Source organism: Sparus aurata, chromosome 4, assembly GCF_900880675.1.
Source record: "Sparus aurata chromosome 4, fSpaAur1.1, whole genome shotgun sequence".
Classification (NCBI taxonomy): domain Eukaryota; kingdom Metazoa; phylum Chordata; class Actinopteri; order Spariformes; family Sparidae; genus Sparus; species Sparus aurata.
The window spans coordinates 10,825,730-10,852,000 of record NC_044190.1 but is presented as its reverse complement, the minus strand read 5'-3'; the positions used below and the strand labels follow the sequence as shown (position 1 = coordinate 10,852,000).

Genomic DNA, 26,271 nt, shown 5'->3' with positions numbered 1-26,271 from the left:
CACTGAATTCCTAATTATGATTTATTCAGGTTGCTTAAATATTCACAAAAATAAACACATTTATGAGATCTTATAGTCCCCCGTTTTGACGCCAGCTATAAACACAGTAATCTCTGAGATAGCTTTGCAGGAAGCAGGCCTTTGGAAGTTTTTTTTTAAAAAGACTTATTCATTATTTGTCTGACTGCCTGTCTGTTTGCTTTGCCTGTATTTCTTCCAGACCAGCGTACCCCAGCCAAATCAGATGTCTGCCAGAAGAGTGCCTTCTCCAGGTACTGGCGTCACACTAATGGGAGATGGGTGGACACTGATGTTTGGATAGCACACAGTAGTAACTAACTCAGAATCTGTCAGAAGTGGCAAAATAGAAGGAGCAAAATACTGACAGAGTGTAATTTAGCAACCCATAACAAATTTACCTTAGATTGCTGTTTATTTAAGAGTACTATTACCCAACCCAATAAAACAACTTCAGCTGTCACTACTTACATACTGTTGATTTCCAGTATGTAACTAACTTCAACAAACAAAATTAAATTGGGGGTTGGTAAATAGACTGTGCCATCACTCGGCAGCAATAGTAGTATACAGAGTAGTTGTAATTAGAATTAGAATTATTACATGTAACCTGAGAGAATAAAAGTAGCAAATGGCTTTAAAAATCTGTCCAACAGCATGCAGCAAAACAAATGTGATTCTGTCTGTGGTGTTGTTTTATTGGTGCTGCACTTTCAACATAGATTGTGATTGGAAATTCAGAAAAACAAAGTGACAGAGCTCTCCATCATAATGCAATTTGGAAATACACCTCCATTAAACCTATCTAATAGAGATGTATAGATTTCTCTTTAGAGGGGGTTAGGGTAATATAAAGAGAGACATTTTTGAATTTTCTCCCATACAGAGTAAAAGGGAGAGTGTTAAGAGACACAGCTGCACCTCACATGGCTGCTCAGCCTCTAGAGCATGAAAAATATACAGCCCTCTTTAAAACCTGGTTTTCACAGTAGCCGTAATGTAACCTTACATAATTCGAGCTGAATGGAAAGCCTCATTATAGTTGTTATTACCAGAGCTGGCCTCAGGCTTTTGGCAGTGCTCAATTAAAATTAGGTGTCCCTAAAATGTTCCTACCTTAATCACTAAATGTAGACGCAGGCTGTAACACACCATCCTTGTGTTCCTCTCTGGCAGCACCCCCAATGCCTCTCTCTGCAGCCCTCTGTACGTCTTGCTGGGCTCTGGAGACAGCTCTGTGGGCAGTTTTGGCTATGCTGGGTTGGCTGGGGTGGTCTGTGGTTAGGATGTGTGGCATGGCCGAAAAACACCCTTACAGAACAATATGCAGGTTATGGTAGAACTGGGCTTTATATATATATGTTTAAAGTACACAGGACCCAGCACATCTTCTTTGTACTAATTGAATGATGGCATGATATTTATCATTGCTCAGATTTTACTGAGGAAACCGATATCCAGTCTCCTGAAGCCAGCTGTGAGTCTTCCAAGAAGAAGAAAGCCCCTCTCAGGAAGAGCCCTGGAAGTCAGAAAGACATTGTGCCTTGTAGATGTAAGTCCTAAAGTCGTCTTCTGTGAGTTAGTTATTTTGACTCAGATTTCTTCTTTGGTTCAAGACTTAATAATTAATAACTTAATCTGTATAGTTCCCTCTCTTGATATTGAACTTAAAGGAGCCAGTCCATTTTGCCTCTACGCTCCTCGTGCTATAATTCACATTACACAGACAGCCACAGGCTTAGCTCGCACTAGTCCGCCAACTCTTAGGACTGTTAGACTTTATAAATCATATCCACAAGTACAGCGGGAGCATGAAAATCAAGGCCTCTTTTAGTTCAGGCATAATAAACATGTAATTCATACTAAACAATCAGCCATTACTTACTGTATGATGAGTTTCTACCTAGCTAATACCACTGTTGACTAATTACACTTTTACCCACTGCAGCTTTAGCACAATTATTTGTGTTTTCATGGCACCTATAGTTGCACTAAACCAACACAAAGTATATGCACAATATTTTCAGCTGTATTTACTGTAGTTGCAAACATGTTATTATGTTCCATTGTAGGGCAACGACATAGCATTTAGGTTTAAGAAAGGCATTGTTTGCAACATGGGACTCCCTAAAATATGTTATTTTGCCTGGATGGGCATGGTTTTAAGGGACATAGTAGTTCATGGTTCATTTAGCTGAGTGTTTGTTGTTTTCCTGTAATTTGTGTATTTATCCTCATCTATGTACATGGAAGGTGATTTGTTTGAGCGACCAGAGTTTCTTTCCAGTATAAAATTACAATTCTGCTTTATGGCATTTTACTATTAGACTTTTAAGTAATTCATTATTTTTGTTTAAAACAATATTTACACATTTTTTAGTTGCAGTTTGGTAAGGTTAAGGCAATGAAACTAGTTGTTTAGTTTTATGCAATAAGCCTACTTGGTTAGATTTAGGAAATAAAAATACTTTGGAAAAGGTCATGGACTTGATTAAATCAGTAAATCAGCATTCACTTTTGGAAGGCCAGGCAATGATCACCGAAAATAAAAATTCATCTCTGTTTGAAGTTACAAGTGATGAGACGCCCAACATGAGCCAATAAGGACATGGATCAGGCACACAACACAACAAGCACTGTCCCTGGATGAAATACAGTGTTATTAGGGAATCCCATTGCAACGTGCTAATTATTTAAACAGTAGATCGATCCAGGTGTGGATCTCTCAAACTTTTGTGATTCCCGTCTTCCTCATTTTACTGTCTTTTTGAGATGGTTGTATTCCTGTTTGCATTTTCGCATTTGTGTCTATTTTCTGTCTCGTGTTGACAAAAAGCATCCAACACCATATCACACTACTGCATGTTTCCCCTTTGTTGTTTTGGTATTGCTAACCATGTATTCCAATTCAGCTGTTAGTTTGAGTTCCAAGGGATTGACTGTCAAACTGTTAAAGAAATCTAGTTTTGCTTTACAAACATACAGTATGTTAACGTAATGTCCATAAGAGGTGCTCGCTTATACCCATAAGAATCGTGTAACACGACCACATTTTTTGGAATGTGTTACAATTCAAAGTTTAGGGTATAAGGGTTCATTAATCTATTTTATATTTTAGTCCTTTCATGCTACATCACAGAAACAACAAACCAACACTATTTAAAGAGTGGAGTGTGGAAGAATCATTTTTATTTATATTTGTACTCTTTTTAGAATATCTTAATTTACTGCCATTGAAAGTATTAGCCTTCTCTATTTCAGCCACTCTACCCACCCTAACCACTGACCACCACAGTCAATCCAGCAACACAAAAAACCCAAAACAGCCCACCACGCTGTCTTCAGAACCCAGCAAGGCATACAGAGAGATGCAGAGGGAGGAACCATGGGCCCTGCCAGAAAAGAACGTAAGGATGGTAGATGAACAAAAGCTTCTGGAGCAGAGACTGCAACGGCTGGAACAGGAGATCAGTCACAGCCAAGCCTCCCCGAACCTGAGGTCATCTGCAGGTAGGGTGATGGAGCCTCTAGAGATTTAAAGTGGGACAAAAAGAAAAGATTAAGAAGAGGAGGAAAGCGAAGAAATATAATGAAAAATTGGGTGTCAGGAAAAGGGATGTAGGAAATCAGACAGAGAGGAATGAAACGGTGAGTCACAACAAACAGATGCATGTGCAGGGGTAAAAGGAGGGCTGGAGAAGGTGCTGTGAGAAGACACGGCTTTGATCCTCCGGAACATCTTCTGCCATGATGAGAAGAAGACAGTGGGTAGCAATGAAAAAGAAACATGAAAAAGAAAAAAAGGACAAATCGAGCAGTTTAAATTGCTAGTGATACATTGACTTGGTGGTTTGGCACTCTGACCTCCTGATGGGCAGAAAGAAGCAGCATGGAAACATGCTCTACTGCATTCTCTGTTAGTGAATCTTTTGATTATATATATTTTTTTATACTCCAAGGATGAATTTCTGTTTTCATCTCAGGTTCAGGGTCAGTCAGCAGACCACTGGGAGAGTCAAACCCCTGTTGAAAAGTCTTCATTAGGCTATCTTGCCATGTACTATAGTCTACTTTAGGACCTAAAGAATACTATAGTATATGGCAAGAGAGGACTGGTGATTATAACCTAAAGTTTAGGTTATAATCACCAGTCCTCTCTGATATTTCCTCCTGAAACAATGAAAATGAGTCTTGCTATTGTATTGAATATTTTAACTCTACTAAACTGTTGAATTCTTGTTTGCGATGTGGTTGAATTTGTATTTCTGTATTTCTTTTTTCATGTTATTCTGAGTAAGAGGATTATTTAATGTCTGAAAAATATTTTTAACCTGATGTGTGCCTGCAGGCAACCAAGCAGAGCTACATAATCTGAGGCAACATGCCCAGGAGCTGGTGGATGAAAATGATGCCCTCAAACTGACAGTTCACCGTCTGAATGTGGAGCTGAGTCGATACCAAACCTGCTTCCGACCATTGTCCAAACACGAGGTATGACAACATATTAACGCTGCTGCTTTTTGAGTGCCTCATGTTGTAAATTGATGAAGTTCTTGTGTTTAACTCTCTGAATTGTTTTTGTCAAGCATATTACAAGCAATGTTTGTGGAAGCATTTTGTGAATCTCATATCAATTGAAATGAGACCTCCCATGAAACAGTAATGGGCTCATGCCTTGCTCAAGAGAATTTCGTTAGAAAGCTTTTTAAAGCTCATTAGTTGAAGAGCCCCTACTGTAAGGGAATTTTACCAGGAACCTTTTTCTTATCAACCAGACTTACTGCAGCTAAAATTGCCAGAATTAGATGAAAGTTTTTGTTTTTCTAGTACTTCCTTTCTCTACTCTGTTCACCAACAGGACATAATTCAGTCTGTTTTATTCTGAACTGTAATCACTTTAATCACCTCTCCCCTGAGTCTAATTTCATCAGCTTTTGTAAGGATTGTTTTCCCATTACATCAATTTATTCTTACAGCTGTTGCACTGAAAAGAAACAAGCCTTAAAGATACAAATCTGCCTTTGATGCAGAACCCTGGTGGGCGAAGCAAGCTTTCCTTTGTCTGTTGCTCCATCTCATTTGTTGCACTAAAGGAGTTTCTTGTTCCTGTCTTTTGCTGTGTATTGTCCATTTGCGGTTTTGGGTTCTGCACTGTAGTCTATAGCTGGCCTGTGGTATTAATCACTGCGATCTCATGCTGTGTCTTCACTCCAACAGATCTCCTGCTCTCGTCCCTTCCAGTTTGCTTCCTATGTTGCTGTTTACCCTCAATACTGACAGCTGAAGAATGGCTAGTAAAAGGAAGAAATAATGGAAAAGATTAGGGATTAGTTTTAATAAGTAGAGCTAGAATTGTATTGTGTCTGCTTTCATGACTGTTTGCTGTCCTGACTCCACTGCACATGGCCCATAAGACAACAAACAAACAAAACAATATTGGCTCTAAATGAAGCACTTGAAGCAGTTCAGCATATTTGATAAAGTTGATGTTCATGTGTGATTCTTGCAATTTTGGGGTTCTTTCCTACTTGAGTGCACTTACTTGAAGCCACTTTTGCTAAAAGCATCAGCTCACTAAATGTAGTGTACTGAATGACATTTACATTTGATCCCCGGCTATTCTGTTGCTTCCCTGTAAAAGTCTGCAAAGCCACTCTGCGCAAGAAGCAGCAAAATGTTAAACATCTTCTTCTTCAGTGACCAAAATTAGTAACTTTATTTTCTTTCCCTTTCTTATTGTGTCTCATCCAGACCTCCCAGATCAGTGGCTTACCAAAGACAGGATCCCCTCCTCCATGGCTGGTCAGTATCTATATACTGTGTAGCTGTGCATAACTTCAATATTGCAGGACGGTGGTCTAACCTTGTGGTGGTTGGTTAAGTTAATCAAGCTAATTAATCCTTTTAACATGGCTGTCTAATTTCATCGCCAGATTCGTGTGGCTGGTCTTTTCCACTTCTATCTCTACCTCATGAAAAAGGATTTAACATATGGAAAAATATGTGCGCAGTCTGCTAAAACAAAACTGGTATAGTGTTGAAGCTCGGGTCCATGCTCAATAAAAAATTCAAAAGGAAGAGAGTTTGCTTTATCTCTCAAATAGAAGAATAGATAAAGAGGATGAAGCCTATTTTCTCCTGGTTTGGTTCAATTTTAACAACCACTGGGTGAAATGGGATAAAAAGTGATTATGTATCAAAAAGATCCATACATCTGCAGTGCAGCGGTACTCTAGTGATGATGGTGTACCTAATTTGACTAATTTCTCTTTTTCCCTTTTTGTAGCTTGACATGAAGTATTTATCTCCTTTGCTGCTGGCCTATGAAGACAGGATGAATGAGAAAGATGCACTTCTGCAAACCACTGAGGTAAAGTGCGTGTTAGAGCTTTTCATGCATGAATGGTAACTGGACCTGCATTTATGCACCAACGACTCAAGGCACTTCACAACACTTGTCACATTCACCCATTGATGCACTGACGGCAGAGCCTGCCACGCAAGTTGCCGACCTGCCAATCAGAAGCAATACAGTGCTTCCTAACCAGAGGGCCCCATGATATTTCTAGGCTCAGCCATTCACACACACTCACACACCAATGGAACAGTCATCAGCAATTCAGGGTTCAGTATCTTGCCCAGGGACACTTGGAAATGCATGTATGGGGAATACATACAACTTGCTCTACCCTCTGAGCCACAGCAGCCACCGTGTGTGTGAGCTTCTTGTTATTATCTGCTCAATTATCTGTTATCTCACATTGGCTGTTTGATCAGAGACATAAGCAGCAATCGGCTGCTGTACTGCTTTAGATGTCTCAGTGTGTGGTGTTTGGTGTACAGATGGCAGTAACAAAGTGCAAAGCATTTATATTTTCCACTAATGTTGACTATTTTGCTGTTTAAGAATCTTGCAGATTATTCACATTATACGGTAGATGATAGCTCACACTGTGTTTGGCATGCTTTCACCTTTGGAATAAAGCTCATGTTCATAGCTTATGGTATTTTTATCATAAATATTGAATTGAGCCTGAAGCTTAGATTTTCTCCTTCTGCACGCACAAACTCTTGTATGGGGGCTTTACAATGATAAGATGTTTCAACTGTCAAAAGCAAATGAAGAAAAGCTATACTAACAATGTTTTAAAAGAACCTCTGTTGCTGATCCTAGACAAACAGGCATCAAAATGCATTCAGTGACAGCATATAGGAAAAGAACGTCCCATGCTGTACCAATCAGAGTTTTTTTTCTGCAGGTTTATGTGTATGGCAGTGATCTAGCTCTATATTAATGGAAGAAGGGAACACTTCAACAGCACCAAAAGGAGCCTGTATCACAATGCAGGATAAGACTACAGTAGTCTGGCTCTCTTTGTGGTACATGACTTTACTGAGCCTGGCATTGGTGATACTGGATAGCTATAACTGGTGGTTAATAATGGGTTTGCAATCCAGCCACAAGTGACTTCATGTAAAAGAGACAGAGTTGTTTATTACAAGAACATCATCATGAAAAATAGTGGAGCGCTTGATATGAATGAATCTAATCAAACTGTGATACCTATAAGAACATTTGTTACAGTGACAGAAGCAGATGATTGAAATCATACAATATAATCACACAACTAGAATAGGATACTTTTTGATAATTGTGAACAAGCTATTATAAATATGTGATGAAGTTAAAAGTAATGCAAGGCTGTTTTTGCTGCCAGGGATGAGAGAGAGGAGAAGAGTTGATGTCTGGTGAGTTTTAGTTCACTAAAATGTTGCATTTCTAATCACAGAAGCTAATTAACACTGCGGATTATTGTTCTAGCAAAAGGAAACAGGGAGTAGGTAATTTGTTTTCAATTATCACAAAGTCAGCTCATGTAATTCTAAACTTCAGTGATAGAATAATAGAGCATAAAACCATCAATACTGTCAGGAATCCTTTGAGAATGAAATAAACTATGCACATTAGTATGCAGCTTTAATCATCATAATGTCTTCTGTGCCACAAACTATCCCCGTTTGTAAAATGCTCTGTTTTAAAGTAGAAATGGACAGTCTGGAGTAGCCCATCCATGTCAGGCTCCTCCCGGATTGACAGCTCAGTTTTTCTAGCGGATTGATTGGTTAGTAGGGGTTCTCTTTTGATCTGACCCCCAAAGCCATGCAGCAGAGGTAACAATGGTTATCTGCTCCATTTAAAATGTAACCCCAATGATAGCTGGCTCACTTGGTACAGGCCCTTTGAGAACAGGTACACTCTGGCTGTAGCTGCTAGGGGCACCCTTAATCTTTGGCAGAGGGGCGGTAATAAAGTAAATTATTGCTTCTGTGTTGTTGTTTTGCTGTCTCTGACTTGCCTCCTTGAAATGTAGAGGTCCCTGTGTGTCTATGTCTGCTTTAACAGGAGGAGATGAAGAAGTTGCGTGTTCATGTGGAGCAGGTGGTCAAAGAAAATGAGAGACTCCATGATGAAATTGCAAAGATGGGAGGGGTCAGCCAGAAGGACTGGTAAGAAGAAATCAGCACACAATCTCTTTACGACATGGTATCTCATCTCCTGAGGTTTTGTTAGGGTTTGGAGCTGCAGCTGCATCATTCCTCAGGGATGTTCTTTCTTAAATCGTTATTAAAAAAAGAAAATTTTTGATTAATGCTGTGTGCCAACTTAATTTACTCAGACATTTATACTCACACTTATTCATCTGAAGTGTTCCTTTTATTATGATACATTGATTATTCAAATAGACCTTGTAGTTGCAGAGATACACTAATCGATACACTAATAATCGAGCAGACACAAAATAGAGGCTAGTTCTTAACAGGTTAACTGGTGTCTGCCCAACTGGCTCATTTCAAGAGTTAACTTCTGGATGTATCCTACTCCACTGACTAGTCCATTCTAAGTGTGAATAAACCGGAATCATATTTGTGTAAGTTGCATAATGACTCTGTGGCTTTTTCAGTTAAAAATAGTAAAAAGTAAAATCCATTCAGGACTAAATGTTTTTTTGGCTGATAAACACCTGGTTCATGTTGTCATATCATATTAATATAACTACTTTGTTGCTCTGCTGTTTATAGACTTAAAGACGTTTTCTTTTTGTATTTCATTCTCTACAGTCACCAGCTACAGCAACAGGCCTTTCTGGTTTTGCAGGAGAACCAGGTTTTGATTGACCAGCTCGAGGCTCAGCATGTTAAGGCCAAGGCCAGCCACAGCAGACACCAATCTGAAGGTACTGGGTACAGTGAAAGACTAAGCCTATTTTAATCATACAAGTTCCACAACAAACACAGAGTTGTATATCTTGGGCATTTAAGCTGTGTAGGTGTCTCCAGGCACACTTCATATTTAAGCTCATGAATGTGCAAAGTGTAAACAGTACAAATGGTACAAAGTGTAAATGGGCTGAGTTAATATAGATGGTAGGGAAGGGGGAAAATAAATCTGAAGCCTTCTACTGAAGCCTTCTACAGGCATGCTTTGTCATTCTGGAAGGCACAGTTATTTTTTACATATATTTTTTGTTAGTACAAGGATGATACACAAAGAATGTAAATGTAATTTGTTGGAGAAGTTTCATATATTTCATATGATCACATCTATTCAATGCCATTTCTGTTATAATCCTACTGTATTTCTTACCGTATCTTGTTGACATGGTCAACAATTTATTTATCGTGAGAGAGCAGCATTGGCTGTGTAATGCATTTGAAATAAAACACGAGATGTTTTGTTTTAATTGGAAAGGAGGCTGTGATGCTCAGGATTAATGAACGCTGTTAATCCTCCTTCAGATGGCTGCAGAGATTTAACATTTAATCTTATGACAACAGACAACACTCATATTCATTTATTGATAAATCCAAACGTATTTACAGACATCCATCCATCCACATGGATACATGGATTACTGTTTTATTCTCTGTGTTTTAGCCTTTATGCTTTTATATTTATAGTCTCTCATGTCTTATGCTCTTATGCTTTTATGTTTTAGTCCCTCATGTTTTTAGCCTCTATGCTTTTATGTTTTAGTCCCCCATGTTTTTTGCCTCCATATTTTAACCAATATTTTAACCCTTTACTGTTTTAGACTATCAGTTTTTAATCTCCAGTGTTTCCTCAGGGGGGCCTTCCAGATTGGGAGTTGTCTCTGGTCTGGCCGCGGGGGGTGCTGTCCCGTGGACGGTTCCAGCCTGGGCGACTAGAGGGCTCTGCACTTTGGTGCGGGGCCTCCTGTCTGCCCGGGTTGGGGTGGTCTCTGTGGTGGGGCTCCCTGCGACCTTGGACTGGGATCTCTCCCAGTGTGGTTGGCCCCCCAAAGGTAGCTTCCTAAAGCTTCCTCTGTGCCTCAGGTCTCGCTGCCCAGCCATGTCTCTGTAGTGACAGCTAGCGTTTGTGTAGGTGTGAGTGTGTGTGTCTGTGTGTCTGCGTGGCTGTGTGTGTAGGTGTGAGTGTGTGTATGAGTGTTTATATATTTGTGTGTGTCTCTGTGCATGACTATGGGGGTGGGAGGGTTGGGTTCTTTTAAGCTTCTTCTCCTGATTTTATTTGCTGTTTCTCTTTTTCTGCTGTAAGGCACTTTGTGATACTTTCTGTATGAAAAGCGCCATATAAATAAAGGTTGATTTGATTTGATTTGATCCACTCTAAACATTATTTTTTTTAAATTGCAGATTAATTGCATCCACTGGTTTGGGATTTTTCATTTATACAAGCTTATCTTCTTTTAGGTATTATCGTGTTATTGCTGCTAATTTGCCCCAAGTATTTAGATTGCTCTTGTTGACAAATCAAGTAGCAGCAGAGTATTACACAGACCACAAACAGGTGTGGTTCTTAGACCTCTTTTCTCAGCGCAGTGTCTAAGACACATTTTCTACCAAAATACCAACAACTCACTTTGCACTGCCTCATTTTAATCAAACCGCAGACCTGTTTGCTCTTTTCCTCCCAGCTGAGCACCCTGCGCTTCTCACCAAAGTGTCACACAGACGAGAAAGGTTAATCTCATATTTAGGAAAATATGGTCAGAGTGATTCGTGGTGCTAATCCCGAAATCAAAAACTATAACAAAACTTAAACTTAAGCATAATTCTCTTTCACTGTTGCCCTACATAGTTTTTTAATCTTTTTTACTTTACACCTCCCCACCTCTCTTCCCCTGGCATTCCTCTCCATAGTTTCCAAGGTGGCAAAGAAACTGATGTTGCTCGAGGCAGAAAAGCAGTGTTTACAGGAGGACCTAGAAAAGAGCAGGGGGGAGCAGCAGAAAAATATGAGGGAGTTACAAGTTCTGCAGGCCCGCCTGAAGGATGCCATCACCTGGGATGAACACTGCAACATTGCTGGAAAACTCAGACGGTACTGCTGTAATGTCTTGTTTTATCAAATATTTCTCTGTCTAAAAGATGAATTAATCAGCGTTATAATCAGTCCTGCTGCTGAACTGGGACATAATTATTTTTGCTTTGGGTAAAGTGACAACAGGACAGAAAAATTGCACATTGGCCCTTCAACAGTTTATTTTAGTCATACTTTTAGTCTTAATTGCTTGCTATATGTTAGAAAGGGTGCACACTTCTCACTTCATATTCTTATCTAAAATACTAAATGCCAGCTTCCTCATCTTTATGACAAGTTTTTCAAGACTTCAGCCCAGTATAGCTGTAGTGTCCTTAATCATTATTTCAATTGAAATTGATTTTGGAGCTAATAAAACACAAATAAGACAAGAAGAATAGCAAAAAAATTGAGTACTTAAGTATTGCATTTATATTTCCCAGGGGGAATGTGGTGTAATGAATAAGATGATGTGGTAGAGCACGTTAGAGTCACATACAGTATGTAATGCTTTAGTTATATTTGATAAAAGTGGGAAAGAAATCCAGTTGTATTCTGACCAGAAGAGATTTCCACAAGATAATCAAAATAAGTAGTATACAGGATGCAGGTGCACAGGACTATTACAACTCAGAGAAATCTCTGTAGGTTGGTATTTTCTATAATGATAGGATACACCTTGTTGAAAAATGTTCACCGAGTACAGATGTTGTGTTACAATAGTCTATACAATCTGCTCTTGGTTCTCAGGCAATTGGAGCAGCAAGAGAGTCAAAATAAAAATGAGATGGATGAGTTGCTTCTCAGATTGTCCAGCCTCCAGGAGGAGAACAGAAGTCTGGCTCTGGACAAAGCTAATCTGTCTGCTGATTTAAAGAGAATGGAAGCTGAGCTGGAGCTCAAACAACAAGCCAACAGGTATTAAAATAAATACTGCTTTTTTTGTTTGATGGCATCCTATACAGGAAGTTTGTTACAGTGGGCCACTCTTCGTTCATGTCTTTTTAAAGGAGTGTGTAACTGTTAGGACCAGCGTTTTATCCATAATCATCATTTCCTTAGTCTACAGTCATGTCTTATGGGCCTTTTGGCTTATAATTACTGAATCCAAGCATTTTATTTGGTTTCGCATCTTGACAATAGTTACATAATCAACTTTAGATATGTTCTTTCATAGAGTGAACATTTTTTTCAGTTTTTTGACACAAAACAAAACAGACAGAACATGGGGTGTATTGAGTTTGACAAAATGGATTACATATAGACAAGGTAAAAAGAGTTGAATCAACATTTTTAAACAAAAACATGGTATGGATATGGATTTTCCTTGTTTCCAAAAACAAGGCGGTTTAACGGTTTGATACAAATTACATACAGTAACAAACTTAAACCCCTGTTTGGTCTCTCTTACCAGGCCAAATTGGTTTGATTTGGCTCTGTTTATTTGTACTCTTGTCTTTGGGCTTTATATAAGCCTTCAATAGTTTTCATAAAGGTCTGATGAAATTAAAATTTTCAAAATACACTATATAAGAACTCACAACTGACTAGATCAAATGCCTTTTCTGCATCAAGGCTCAATAGTACTGCCTGAAGTTTATTTTTTTTGATATGTTCAATTACATGTAAGGTTCAGCAAATGTTATCTTGTGTCTGCCTTTGCTGGATAAAGCCTGTCTGGTCTAGACTTGGTGGAGGATTTTTCAATTATTTTTGACAAAATGTGTGTTAAGATTTGTAATCCTGATTCAGTACATGATGATGAAGGTTCTCAGTTATCCTCTTCATAGTAATTCATAGTGCTGTATCGAAAGGACATGGACTTGTTTCAGTTTCTTGACGACGTGTCACCTCTCATCCAAGACGCTTTTTCAGTTCTAACTAATTGGAGGGGAGTTTGCAGGCTTTTAAACTCTGGGTGGGAGTGTCCTTACGGAGTCCTTAAGAACACATGTGAGCTCTGAGTTTTAGAGTCGTTTTGGCCACTTGTGGGTCATTGACCCAACCAGCCTTTATGTGGGTTGCTGGGGCTTGACTCTCATCATCCACTGGAGCACAAGCTGTGGGTCATCAGACCCCCTTCGGAGGGAAAGGAGAGGAAACAGAAGCACATCAGGGGGGAACTTAAAAAATTGTGGATACCCAAACTGGACTTTTGTCAAAACCGCTAACTGGAACGGATGACTGGATTAAGGCTTGGATTAACTTGCTTTGGCATGTCTTTTGATAAATTTGAGTTTTATCAGGCATTTTTTGATGGTTGCTTTTAGGAACCTGTTGGACTATGCTGCCATCACGTTGCCAGCTAGACCGGAAGTCGTCCTAGAGTTTTTAACACACTGTACAGACATACTGTAAGCTGAAGCTGCCAGAGTGACTTTTCAACAGCATTACTCTTTTTATCATGATTCAGATCAGGTTTTTTCCCACAGTGCACAACTTGCCAACAGCTGTTCTAGAATATACTCTTCTCTGTCTGAGACCTTCCACTGTTCCCTGTGGACCTGAGCTGGGATTAATGTGGACTTTTTCACTCTGAAGTGTGAATATTGTCAGAAGGTGTTTGATTAGCCAACAGTGCAGTTGACTCTGTCTCCTTCGTGTACCTTGTATTCAAACAGTCCATTTAGTTTTCCTTTCCGTTGACCACTGACACATTTTTCCCTCCTGCAGTTTTCCCTAATATCTTCCCTTCTCCACTTAATTTGTCCCTCAGTTTATTTGCCATCCTCGTCATCTCATTTTTTTCCTTCTCCCCATCTCGTTCTCCCTCATTTTCTTTCATTCTGTTTAATTTATATTACTTCTCTCCCGTCTCTTCATCAACCAGGAAGGCTGAGAGGAGGATGAGTGTATTGAAGCAGCAGAAGGAAGAGTGTGTGTTGAAAGAGGAAAAGACTCGGCACTACATGGGAGCTGTCATTTCTGTGGCGGAGCATGTTTCCCAGGAGAGAGACCAACTGTTACAGATGGTACTACTAATGCTACTGATACTGTAGAAAGATACATGATGTTTCACATTGTACTTTTTCCACTAAATCAAGACTGGCTATTATACATCATATTACTGACACTTGCATACTAACACAGACACACTGATAATTTCCTTTGTACAAAAACTGACTAAAGCCCATGTGACTAGTGTTTTAACGATGGACCTCATTATATTCAGAAAATAACAACCCATGTTTGTGTTTTATTTGGTGCATTAGCACTGGATACGGAAAGTCTGTATTTACTGACATTATCGCTGGATATGGTGTCAAGGCTTCTTGTAACAGCAACTATCAGTAGCTATGCATCTTTTCCTCAGTAGCCACATTGACAATATAGTTTAGAACTGTCTAACTCATTCTCTGCATATTACAAGCATGAATACAAATTTGCTACTCATTAGGATCAATTCATATCTGCCTTGTGGCCATACATGAACATGACAACCTCTAGTTGCTCCCAATCTTCTCTGTCATCTCTTTTAACCATCAATATTGCCAATCTCACATCACAGCCCTTGACTGCTATTCAACATATTTCGAGCCTAGATCAACTTTCTCGCTTGTTTAGTGAGCTCCCAATCGAAAACAGATATTTAAAAATAAATACCAACCTAAATCACCAACATGCTGATCTAAGCAAAACAGCTATTATCGCATTACATGACTGATTGGCATGGGATTAAGATCAGCGATGTCCTCTATATATTTTTTGCAAATTATTAGAGGTACCCAGGTAATGCTAGCCCCCTGCAGAAATAAGGCTTCCATCTGTGTTATGTGTACTGCATTCGCGTTGGATAAGCAAAGTCTGCATTTGACTCAAATTCACTGACATATCCCCTGGACATGTATCAATGCACTGCCTAACATCAGTATTTCAGATGCGGAGCTTCTGTCCTTCAGTAGCCACGTTTAATAATTGAGTTTTGAGTTGTTTTGACCACTTTCTACATGTATTACAAGCATAATCATATATTTGCAGCTCATTTAGATCAAGAAACAGATGCTTTGTGGCTGTTGCTAGTTAAATTATAAGCATTTGTTGCTCCTAACCTTCTCTGTCATCACAGCACAGCTGTTCAACATTTAATGAACCTCAGTTGAATTTAATACTTGATCAGATGTCTGTCAGTCAAAATCAACAACCCCAAATCACCGAGATGCCAATTCACACACGACTATTCTCACAGGACCTCTTTATTTGGCAAATATTTGTGGGTAATTTGCAGTGCATTGTATGAAACTATGTATATGGAAGAGTCATATGGGTGTTGGATCACAGATGATGCCTGTAATTATTACAAATTACGTAATCACATGACATGATACTAGTCACCTGCACATCGGGCTTAAATTTGTGTGTATTCGTTTATTTGTATTAGCTATCTGTTGAACAACAAAACAATCTAAAATCTAAAAATGTTCTTCAAACATACCTCCTGGTGTATTCCGTAGTCACAAATATTAAAATACACCATTTAGAATTTTAATGCAAGCTGAACAAATGTTTGGATCAGTGTTTCTTTAGTCTGTTGGTATACAATAGTTGGCAACAGATGATAGAACTCAAATGCAGACACCAAGTCAGCATGTAGGGTGTAAAGGCACTTTATCTGTTAATTTGTTAGAATTGTAACCAGTGTGAGGACAGGCAAGATGAGAAGAACAGCTTCAGGAGAGCTGGCAGGCACCCTGAACATAAACTGGCAGGCAGGGATCAGTCAAATGCTACAGCAACAAGGCACTGCAGACAGTCTGGCAAATGCCTGATAACACTTCCTCTTTACATGTACTGAGGAGCTACTGAGTAATAAGGAACGGCTGTGCAGCATGTTGCTGATGACAGTTAATCCACAGCGGCAGAATACTCTAAGGGCAGAATTTTTGAAACCTTTTGTTTTTGTGCTTGGAGTCATGTGAGTTTTTATTTGTAACAGGCACAAGTTCTCTGTCACCTGAAGTGCACTCTTCATGTCAGTAATGAGATAGAGGGGTGATACTGTATGTAACGGCACTAATATGATGAGTGTAACAGATTAAGCATCCCTTCGAATTAACTAAAGTGCCCGAATTAGACTTTATCACAGATCATCATAGCAGGAAAAGGACAGGTGTTTTTGATAACATTATACATGACTGCATCATAATTCCAGGCTCCCGGTATTCTTGAAAGGCTAAAAAGGTTAATTGTTTCAATTCTGGGTTGAGATCCATCCTACATCATAGTTTTGTGTAATCCCACTGAAACATTAAATAGACATGAGTGAAAACATAAAAAATCAGAATAAAATATTTTACAAAAATTATGGAGGATGGAAAGTTGTGGCTTTTTCTCCATTTGCCATGAATGTAAAACATTATATTCCTAGAACTAAGATCACTACAGGTGGGCGATGTAGTAGTTTGACCGTTAATAAATATTTGTTGGAGTAAAGATATTCAAATATTGTTATTTTGGACAATTTTCTTCTATACACAGAATATGTTCTGTACATCAAGACATTACTTGCAGTCAATCATGTAAAAAAGTTTCCCCAAGCAACTTTTTCAGAATTATGTGGTATAACAAAAAAATGCTCAAATTGGACAACATATATACCATTTCCGATATATAATATTGGCCCAAAAGTTTTGGCTGGCCAGTATTTCAGTCTGGCTTTCTTACTACATTAATTTGACATTTGCTGTGCATTTCAGTGACACATCAGCCATCTCATTTTCATCCTCCACCTGTTGCTTTTTTAGCTCCTGGATTGTGTGTACTTTTTCTTTGGTGAGCTATCAGTGGAAAAAGAATGATGTATGGCTGAATAACATCTAATTTATTAAATGCACATAACTACGGATAAAATACATGTTTTGGAATCATCAAAAGTGACATTTCTTTTCTTAGTTGGTGAGAATACCAGCGTTGACTTTCAGACCTTAACTTGCAGAACGTGCCTGGCAGACAAGCTTCTGCCTTAGTACACTCAGACTCTGCAACATTGATGAATATTCAGTCAGAGCGATAGGATATTTCACGTCATACCAGAGAGTGTGCAGCAGAGAAACAGACAGTTTTCCTGGTAACAGATTCAGAAATGTTGTCTTAGCTAACATTTAGATGATAAGCAAGAGCACCCATCATAGAAGACCAGAATGACACCATATCAGGTGGCCGGTTTGAAGCTAACAAGAACCCTTTTGTCTGGATGAGGACAAGGTGCCTCAATTATGTGTTGATGTTTGTGTCTCAGACCGTTTAGCATTCAAGAAATTCAGCTGATGTTTACCTTTTAGACACAATACTAAAGCCTTTTTTTACATTAAGATTTAGCTTTTACTGTCTCTCTTCACTGGATTTTGCAGTAAATATCAAGGTGCCATTAACAATCCTGCTAATAAGGCAATCAGTGACTGGAACCGTTTCAAAAAGACAGTTAATTGGCTGAATTGGTCCAAGATCAGCTAGCTTAGAGAAGTAAATAACAGTGTTGAGGAGCTGGAAATAAGAATGCTCTCTAAATCAAATTACACTTAATTTACATTGCCTGCAATTAACACTTCTCTCTTTTGTAGTCACAACTCTTGTTTTTAAAGCACATGTGCTGATTTGTCCCTTTTCTTTAGAGGCAGTAACAGTCGGTACAGAACATGCATATCAGCATTAATGCAATCAATTTTGGACGTTTCAGATGCAATTACAGTGCAATGTGCAATAATTTAACTTTTTTGATATTTTGATATAGTATTGATAGTCAATATGATAATTTGAGACTTTTGCTATTCTTTTTATTTCTAAGTACCTTTTTCATATCCTCAGTCTTATTTTTCTGCACATCTACATTTCTAAGCCTTTGATTAGTTATATTAAACTGAAAACATGGAGTTTGTGTCTCACACAGGACTACTGTGATTTGGCAATAAAATGGGATTCAACTGCCTTTCCTTCTTCTCCTTTATCCCTCTCATCATTCAACCCATTGTGCATACTACCCACCTACCTGCTCCCCATTTAGATCAGTAAACTCCCGTCTTCCCTCTTTACCTCCCCAGGCTTCGGTTCTTCAGCAGGAGAAGCAGGGATTCATTGGCAAGATTCTGAATGGCACTGTGCGATTTGGAAAACTACAGGAACAAGTCAAAGTAAGTTCCAATGAGCATTGTTTGTCTATTAGTTGCCTGTTTTAAGAGGTAGGGTGTTAGCCAGATCTGTTAAATCAAATAACTGCAAAGTCTTGTGTACTCTGTACCAAAAGGGGTGCTTGCCAGTAAGTGCTTGTGCTTGCCCCTTTTGTTCCCTCACTGAAGCCTGGCAAGCATGTTAGGCTACAACTTTCACTCAGCTGGTGCTTTAATGTTCACTTCCAAAGATAACCACAATCTACTTTTTATTGATCAGCCCACTCTACTGCACTTGATTAACCATCTGCTATCAGTCTCCACCACTCATAAAGCATAAATTGATGAGCAATTTTGTCTCTGGAGATAAGCTTGTTGGGTGTTGAGGACTTATTTTCCTATCTTTAACAAAGTATGGAATGACCACTCCACACAGTTGAATTGAATACAATTTTGACATGCATATGCGAAACTGAGACCTGAAACACAGTCAAGCAGGCATATGGTGTTGGCAATGTGCAGATGATAAGCATAAGGATCAGTTTTAGATATTCAATCAAGAAAACTTTGCAGAGTGTGCCAGCCAATATACAAAGAACTTGCTGAGTAGTAAGAAGCGAACGTGCAGACAGATGGCAGGTCACATAGATGGTAAGCTGATGCAGCAGTGTGTATTAGTAATGTTACACAAGTTTGCTCTACAAGTTTGAGTTTAAAAGCACCATTTTAATTACTTAGTTTGACATGAAATTTGCCCCTGCATTCAATTAAAACCTTACTAATTATACTTCAGCCTAACTAAAGTGTTAATGACATTTTCATTCAGTGCTGAATGTGTGTGATATGGAAGGAAAGCTGACTTCAAGCTTATGGAGAATATTATGGAAAGAAAGATACCAACCATAGCTTAAATTACACAAGATATGATACAAAACACGAGCAAAAATTCAAAGATAAATTTTTTCTGAAACAGTATTCTTGCTGCTGATGTAGATGGCTGTAATAAACACAAGTAATAATTGTAGACAGGAAAACAGATTTTTTTTCCCCTTATCTATTCTATGACAAGAACTGCATAGAGTTGTCTCTTTCCAGAGAAATAAAATATTACTATTTGTATATTGTTATATTACCATAATATTACTATTCTAGCCAGTCACCATGGCAACACTCACTACATTTACCTATAGTGCCATGTTGGTTTGAGTGTTACCCCAGTGAGTGACAGTTGTTCTGCTATACCAATTATTCCAGCCCTTCTATATGTATGTGTTTGTTTGTTTGTTGTGCCAAACATGAACAAAATATTGGTCTGGCAGTATTAGTGCCTTGCTCTAGGGCCAGTGTGTTCCAGGTGTCAGCAGGTCCTGTCAGTCAAGCCACAGCAGGAAAAACATGTCAGTGCTTCTGACAGTTTTATTAGTGTCTCTATAGCAACGGTCCAGAGAGAAAGAGGTGTGTGTGAGGCTGAGTATCAGTGGTGATCAGACCATTGCATGAGGATAGCTGTATATGTTAGATGTGTCAGATATATTATTCCCTTCTTTCTTTTATACATCATTAATCTAATTTTTCAGTTAATCATTTAGTATAAAATGTAATGTCCTTAAGATTGAGACGTCAAGAGTCTTTATGTTGCTTCTTTTGTCCTACCAAAATCCCGAAGAAATTCAATTCAGTCATAAAAAACAAAGACAAACAACAAATAAGATGGGATACATTTTCTTGTCCAAATTAAATTTAAAAGTTAAAACTAATCATTTAATTAATTTTTTGTGTATTTATTCATTGATAAATCAAGTGAATATTTTCAACCCAGGGGCCAGAATATTTGTTGACAGTTGTTACGTCCCTGATCTAGGGTATTCAAAGACATAACAGGAGGTGCTTCTCCCCATTCTTCTCACTCCCAAGAATTTTGATTAAAGGTAGCATTTTTATTTTCTGCTTGAGAGGGAGAGTAAGCCAAAACAACAAACAAAAGAATCTATCTCCCTACCTTCCCTATGCAAATCAATATATTAACAAAAAGACAAAATCTTAGCTAACTCCTACAAAAGGAAAAACAGGAGAAAAAGGGCCTGCCACATATTAAACAGTAGCAGTCGTTTTTGGCTGAGGGAAAGGGATGTAATCCACAGCCACTGGACCCTCTGCCCACCATTTCACAATAGTAGTAAATCAACAATCATCTTTGACTGCATATGAAAAAAAATATACTGATTTAAGCCAAGGAGGAGTGCTGCTGTACATCCCTTTGTCTGTACGCGATTCTTAGTCCATGGATCAGCTGGGAGTCACCCAAGGTCACCTTACATAGGATAAAAGCATAAAATCACAGAGTAACATCACAGAATATTAAAAACAAACATTGACATAAAAAGAAAAAGAAAAAGAAAAGAAACGAAAAGAAAAGAAAAGAAAAGAAAAGAAAAGAAAAGAAAAGAAAAGAAAAGAAAAGAAAACTGTAGTGCACAGTGACCAGTCAGAGTGAGTATGCCAGTTTGAACAGGTGGGTTTTGAGTTTGGATTTGAATGTTGCGATGGAGTCTGACTGTCTTATGTGTGGGGGGAGAGAGTTCCAAAGTCTGGGTGCCGAGCAGCTGAAGGCTCGGGCACCCATGGTACTGAGGCGTGGTGTGGGGATGGTTAGCAGTCCAGCAGAGGTTGAGCGGAGGATGCAGTAGGCAACATCGTTTCTTCAGCCTGCCTCAAGCTGCCTTCACATATCAATCCTATCAAAGACAGCATGTCCCAAGATAACCCTAGTATTAACTATGTTGGAAAAACACACAAAGCAACTCAAGATTGCCAGTCACAGTTCCTGTGGTTTCCACTCAGCTTGTCAAGTGTGTATTGCTAAGTTAACTGAATACTGATTGAGTCTCCCATTAAGCTTATTGGATCAGTTTGACTAACTGACAGCTGGAGCTTAAGTGTTTTATAGGCACTGTCTGGCTAACTTGTAGGATTTGCTTTATTTAACTTTTTTGTTTAAATGGGCGGTGACTTAACCTGATTTGAGTTTAGGATTTTCCAAAAGAACTGTCATCCTTTAAAACTTGATCTTCAATTGCTTGTATTTATGATCAGACTGATATTTTTGTTAGTACCTGACTGTGGCAGATGCAGCGTCTTCCCACCGAAGCATGATCTCACCCTCATCCTTATCCAATCCCTGTTTGATGACCTCAAATAAACTCTGTGTCAGTTGATGGAGGCCACTCAGTTCAAATGACTATAAAAGTCCACTTCAATTTAAAGCTCAATTATTATATTCCCTGAAAGCAATCAAAATTGAAGTGCAAGGGTTTTTTTGTCTTACCGTTTCACCAGCCTCAGGCAGATTTTACACAACACAGTGCTTTGTATTTCACTGCAAGTCAGGGTGCTACTGAACTTGATGAGTTCCTCATAGCAGCAGGTGATTGATTCTGAGATGGGAATGTAAATTCAAACTTCTAGCTCTCATATTTCATACCAACCTGAAATTAGAACAAATTCCAGGAGTTGCTTTGTGTTTAGTGATCAAATTAAAAACTATAACCCATGTCTAGCTATCGTTTGATTCTCATCAACGATACACCAACATTGTGATTTAAATTCATGTTGCCACCTTATGAAAAAGATAGCGATGGTGTTTTAATATTGTGCTTTAAAGAGAGGGCAGATTGCAACTACATTATTCATGGACAATTAAATTCATGTGCCTCTTTCTTTTGGATATACCTGAAAATGTTGAATATTTTAGAAAGTGCATGTATAAAGATAGCCAGGTCATAGGTTTGCATGACCCACGCTGCTTGATATAGGTAGAAATGATTATTTTTACCATTTTTGCTTTATAACTGTGTATCTTTGACCATCACAGTAACAGTTGATCCCATACAAGTTAGAATAATGTCATCCTGTTCAGATTCACTAATTGTGAAGGAAATTATTATTTTTTTGTTTATTTTTTTTGTGCAATAAACTAATCGCAAAAGACTGCCTGACATGCTATGAATAAGAAAAATCATTTCAGGGGCCCGCCAGGCTTAAATTTCCCACCGCCATGCTAAGCAACATTTATTTATTTAAATGGCCACATCTTATAGTCAACACATGAACACATGGCGGGTCTGAGGTCAGGTGTCTTTTCATCACCTAACACCCCACAAACCCCTGCTGCTGTCACTAAACGCTAACTAGGCTACTTGTGATTGAACATAACGGGATGTCACAAAGAAAAAGCCAACAACGCTCCGGACGAACAAAGGTGGACATTGAACCAGCTGGTTCAAATGTTGACCACGTGTGCAGCAGTGCGACAGCTAGCATGGATGTTAGCTCGTCATCTGCTGCAGCCTTCTCCGTGCCGCGATGGGAAACATAGAACCAGCAATTTAATCCAAATTAGTTTGTACATCGGATGACTGTACTTGACCAATTATGTTAAGTTTTATGTTGTTTGTTTTGCAATACGTGAAAATATTAACAATAATAAGTGCACTAATTTCACAGTGGTTTGGTATTAAAACGCCGCTATTAAATTCAGCGTTAGATAAGCTCTGACGGTAGCTGTTTTAATAAAGTCAAGGTTTCGGTTTTAGGTATGTTTTGCCGAATCTGCCGCAGCCACCACCTGCAGGCTACAGGAGGGATCCTCGGCCAGAGCTTTTCTTCTTCTTCTTTTTCTTCTTCTTTGGGGTTTTATGGCAGCCGGCATCCAAAAGTTGGATTGCTGCCATCTATGGGACTAGCACCAGAGTGCACTATATCCTGCTATATAGATCAGTGTCTTTTAAGAATTTGAAAAAAACGTGTTTTCCCCTCCTACTTGACCCTACTTCTAAAATACTGTTCAGAGATACTTCTTCCAAGCCAATTTCTTCTTCCAAGCCAATTTCTTTCTCTCTGAGTAGATCTTGACTTTAGCGGTCATAGATTCTACAAGAAATCAAAGCATGTGGCACGGTCTCAGGTTCCTGACATGAACACAAGCCATAGAGCTTTTATTGAAGCTCCTTGCACTTCTTATAGGCAAGATGTACTAAATGCTCATGTTGGATCCACCATCACACCAGCATCAATATGGCAACAATGCCACATTGTTTCAAATGTAAATATATGTCACTGATTATAATGAAATATCTATTATGAAATATCCAATAGTTAGCTTGCTCTGTTTCCATGTTGTAGGCTTGTCAATCACTGCAGCAATCGAGCCAGTGATTAATATGGAGCAAGAAGCCATAATTGGTGGTTTTAAATGCCTTTACTGGCTCCTAAAGCACGTAATTGCCCACCAATAAACTTTCAAACTTTCTACTACGTCATGAATCTGTTACCTATAGGGCACTGCCATCAGTCAGTTGCTGGCCTGTGTCAGGCCCCTGTCACAAAAAAAAAAAACATGCTTCGCCGCTGGTGGGAAGACCTTGTGGTGAAAAGAAACAGCACTTCTGCTATATGGACTTATTTTGGATTCAGGAGAGACAACGTGTTACAAACACAGGTACTGTGTAAAACATGCCTAGCAGTTGTTGCAACTTCTAGAGGAAACACAACCAACCTCCATCACCACCTGCAATACAACCAGAAAGACCTACACAAACAATTCAAAACTAATATTAGCCATCATTAACTGTATAGTTAATAATATGCAAACTTCAATATTTGTTTATTTATCGCAAGTTATATCGTCATCGCAATATTGAACAGTGTTATCGCACATCGCAGATTTTCCTCATATCGTGCAGGCCTACTTTAGAGTGATAATTTCTTTATTGACATCTACATCAAGGTTGCGAAGGTTGGTGTCAAGTCTAATAACCATATTCTGTCTCTTTGAGTTTAATGACACAAACTAACCTATGACAACTATAGCCCTTTTCACACAGAGATGCCACATTATTGCCGCAGCAGCGGTTCGCCAATTCTCCGCTGTTGGTTGTTCACACAGAGCCACGCAAGGGCTCTAAAGAGGCATGACAGTACGCGTCATGATGATGACAGCTGTGTTTTTCAAGGTGTTTCCCCAGCTGTCCCCCTGTTAATCTAAACCAGCTGACGGCTTATAATCATATGAATGCTGTTATAATGTGTTGTGATTGAGATCCTGACCCACCAAACATCTGGGAAAGTGTCAAAGTTTAATTTTTTCACTCTACATAACATAATTACAAAAGTAAACCATTAGTAAACTGAAGAAGTCTGACTCTCTCACTCGCGGGGAGGGAGGCTGTTTTCTGGGGGAAAGTTCACTGAGGTCTCGTTTGCTGACTTTCGGGCAGAAATGTGATAAAGAGTCGGTAGGACAGGCGGTAGGACAGGTGGATCCTCATATAAGTGAGCCCTTGATATGCACAGCCAGCTTATCCATTCACACTGGTTTGGTTCGCCAATACTGCGCCTCTGATACTACCTCCGGAGGTATATCAGTGCTGGAGCAAAATTTCACCCCAGGTCACCAATGAGACATTCACACAGAGGCGGAGGTGGAGAATTGGCGCTGGATTCCTGCATCCCAACACCAGTGTGAATGGGGCTAATGATTTTGATTGTTGACATTCTAAAAGTGGACTGATTCAGCAGGCTTAAAAATAAGTACACAGGAAATGGATAGAAAATAATTCTCCATTTATTTCATTGTCTAGTAGCTTCTGTAATCAGTAGTGGCACTAAGCTGAGAGATGCAGTCAGTAGGTCATAGACAGAAACAGGAAAACAAAAGGTAGTGGCTACAGAGACAGGTAGAGAATCAGTTGAAGACAGAAGCTGACAAAGAAAAGGAAAGACAAGAATAATTACAGCCCCAACATTATAAAGGAATGGTTAAGCACAACATGAAAAGTTGTTCCAAAATGTTACATCATCACTTTGAGAAACAATTATCATTACCTGAAGCTTAACATTGAATATATCTAACAGTTCATCAGTCCAGGGCCCTCTGTTATCAACAATATACATAAAAGGCTCTAAATTGTCTCTGAATGCTTGTGAGTTCAAGAAATGTGGTAACTGTCAAATGTGCATATTTTATTATCAACACCCCCCAAGCTTATTGTACATAACACCCACACTCTTAACCCCCAAGGTCATGAACAATGACTTCCACCTACATCATGAAACAATATATCAATCTTTATCTGTCAGTCTCTTTTTCATGTGTGCTGGAAATGTCAGTCATTGCTGGGTGCGACTGCAGCAGTTCGAAATGTCTCAGAGGACGAACTTAAGATTTGTGTTTTGGTCACGGAGCTAAAAGGAGGGTTACTTGTCGAATACTACAGGATAGTTTAGAATGGCATTTTCTCTCAGTACATTTGTTGTCATGTACTTAGCATTTTAAATTAGATTTCAATAAAGATATTTTGTTATAAAATTTTCATAGTTTATAATGACCTTTATTTCAGAAGTCCATGTGCCAGAAATGACAATCAAGATGCCACATTACCAATGCCAATAAGCCTTGAATTGCCACCCAACAACAAATCAGCCTGGCTTTAGTATGGCAATATATGCACCATGATGTACAGAATGAAGGTTACAACCAGTTGCAACTAGTACCACACACCACAGAGCAGCCTTACCATGTTAAACTCAACAAGGGACTGAATGGAAAGTGTGTTGCCTAAACATTGTAAAAGTATCAAAAAACCTGAGAGATGAATCTGTTTTATGCCTCACATGTACAGAATCAATCCAACACAACAACGTGAATGATGTGAGTCTGTGTTAGAGGCAGAGGATGAGCCGCATTATCTCCACAGCGGTAGTTCGCCAATTCTCCACCGATGGTGATTCACACAGGGCGAAGCATCTCCG

General features: G+C 38.9%; 1 protein-coding gene across 3 annotated transcripts in view; it reads left to right on the top strand.

Moving 5' to 3' along the window:
- The window catches only part of cep89 (centrosomal protein 89), a 65,475-nt gene that overhangs the window by 4,725 nt on the left and 34,479 nt on the right, over window positions 1-26,271 (top strand). For 2 of the 3 annotated variants that reach the window (XR_003983824.1, XM_030414230.1), the window contains exons 5-16: window positions 221-272; window positions 1,454-1,570; window positions 3,265-3,528; window positions 4,367-4,509; window positions 5,770-5,820; window positions 6,305-6,388; window positions 8,423-8,526; window positions 9,139-9,254; window positions 11,203-11,383; window positions 12,113-12,280; window positions 14,193-14,334; window positions 18,397-18,486. Coding sequence is in view for 2 of the 3 variants with exons in the window: in XM_030414230.1 (XP_030270090.1) it covers window positions 221-272; window positions 1,454-1,570; window positions 3,265-3,528; window positions 4,367-4,509; window positions 5,770-5,820; window positions 6,305-6,388; window positions 8,423-8,526; window positions 9,139-9,254; window positions 11,203-11,383; window positions 12,113-12,280; window positions 14,193-14,334; window positions 18,397-18,486 (1,512 nt within the window). In the remaining variant the exon portion in view is untranslated. The remainder of the gene's footprint in view (window positions 1-220; window positions 273-1,453; window positions 1,571-3,264; window positions 3,529-4,366; window positions 4,510-5,769; window positions 5,821-6,304; window positions 6,389-8,422; window positions 8,527-9,138; window positions 9,255-11,202; window positions 11,384-12,112; window positions 12,281-14,192; window positions 14,335-18,396; window positions 18,487-26,271) is intronic. The other variant, XM_030414231.1, reaches the window with a different exon arrangement.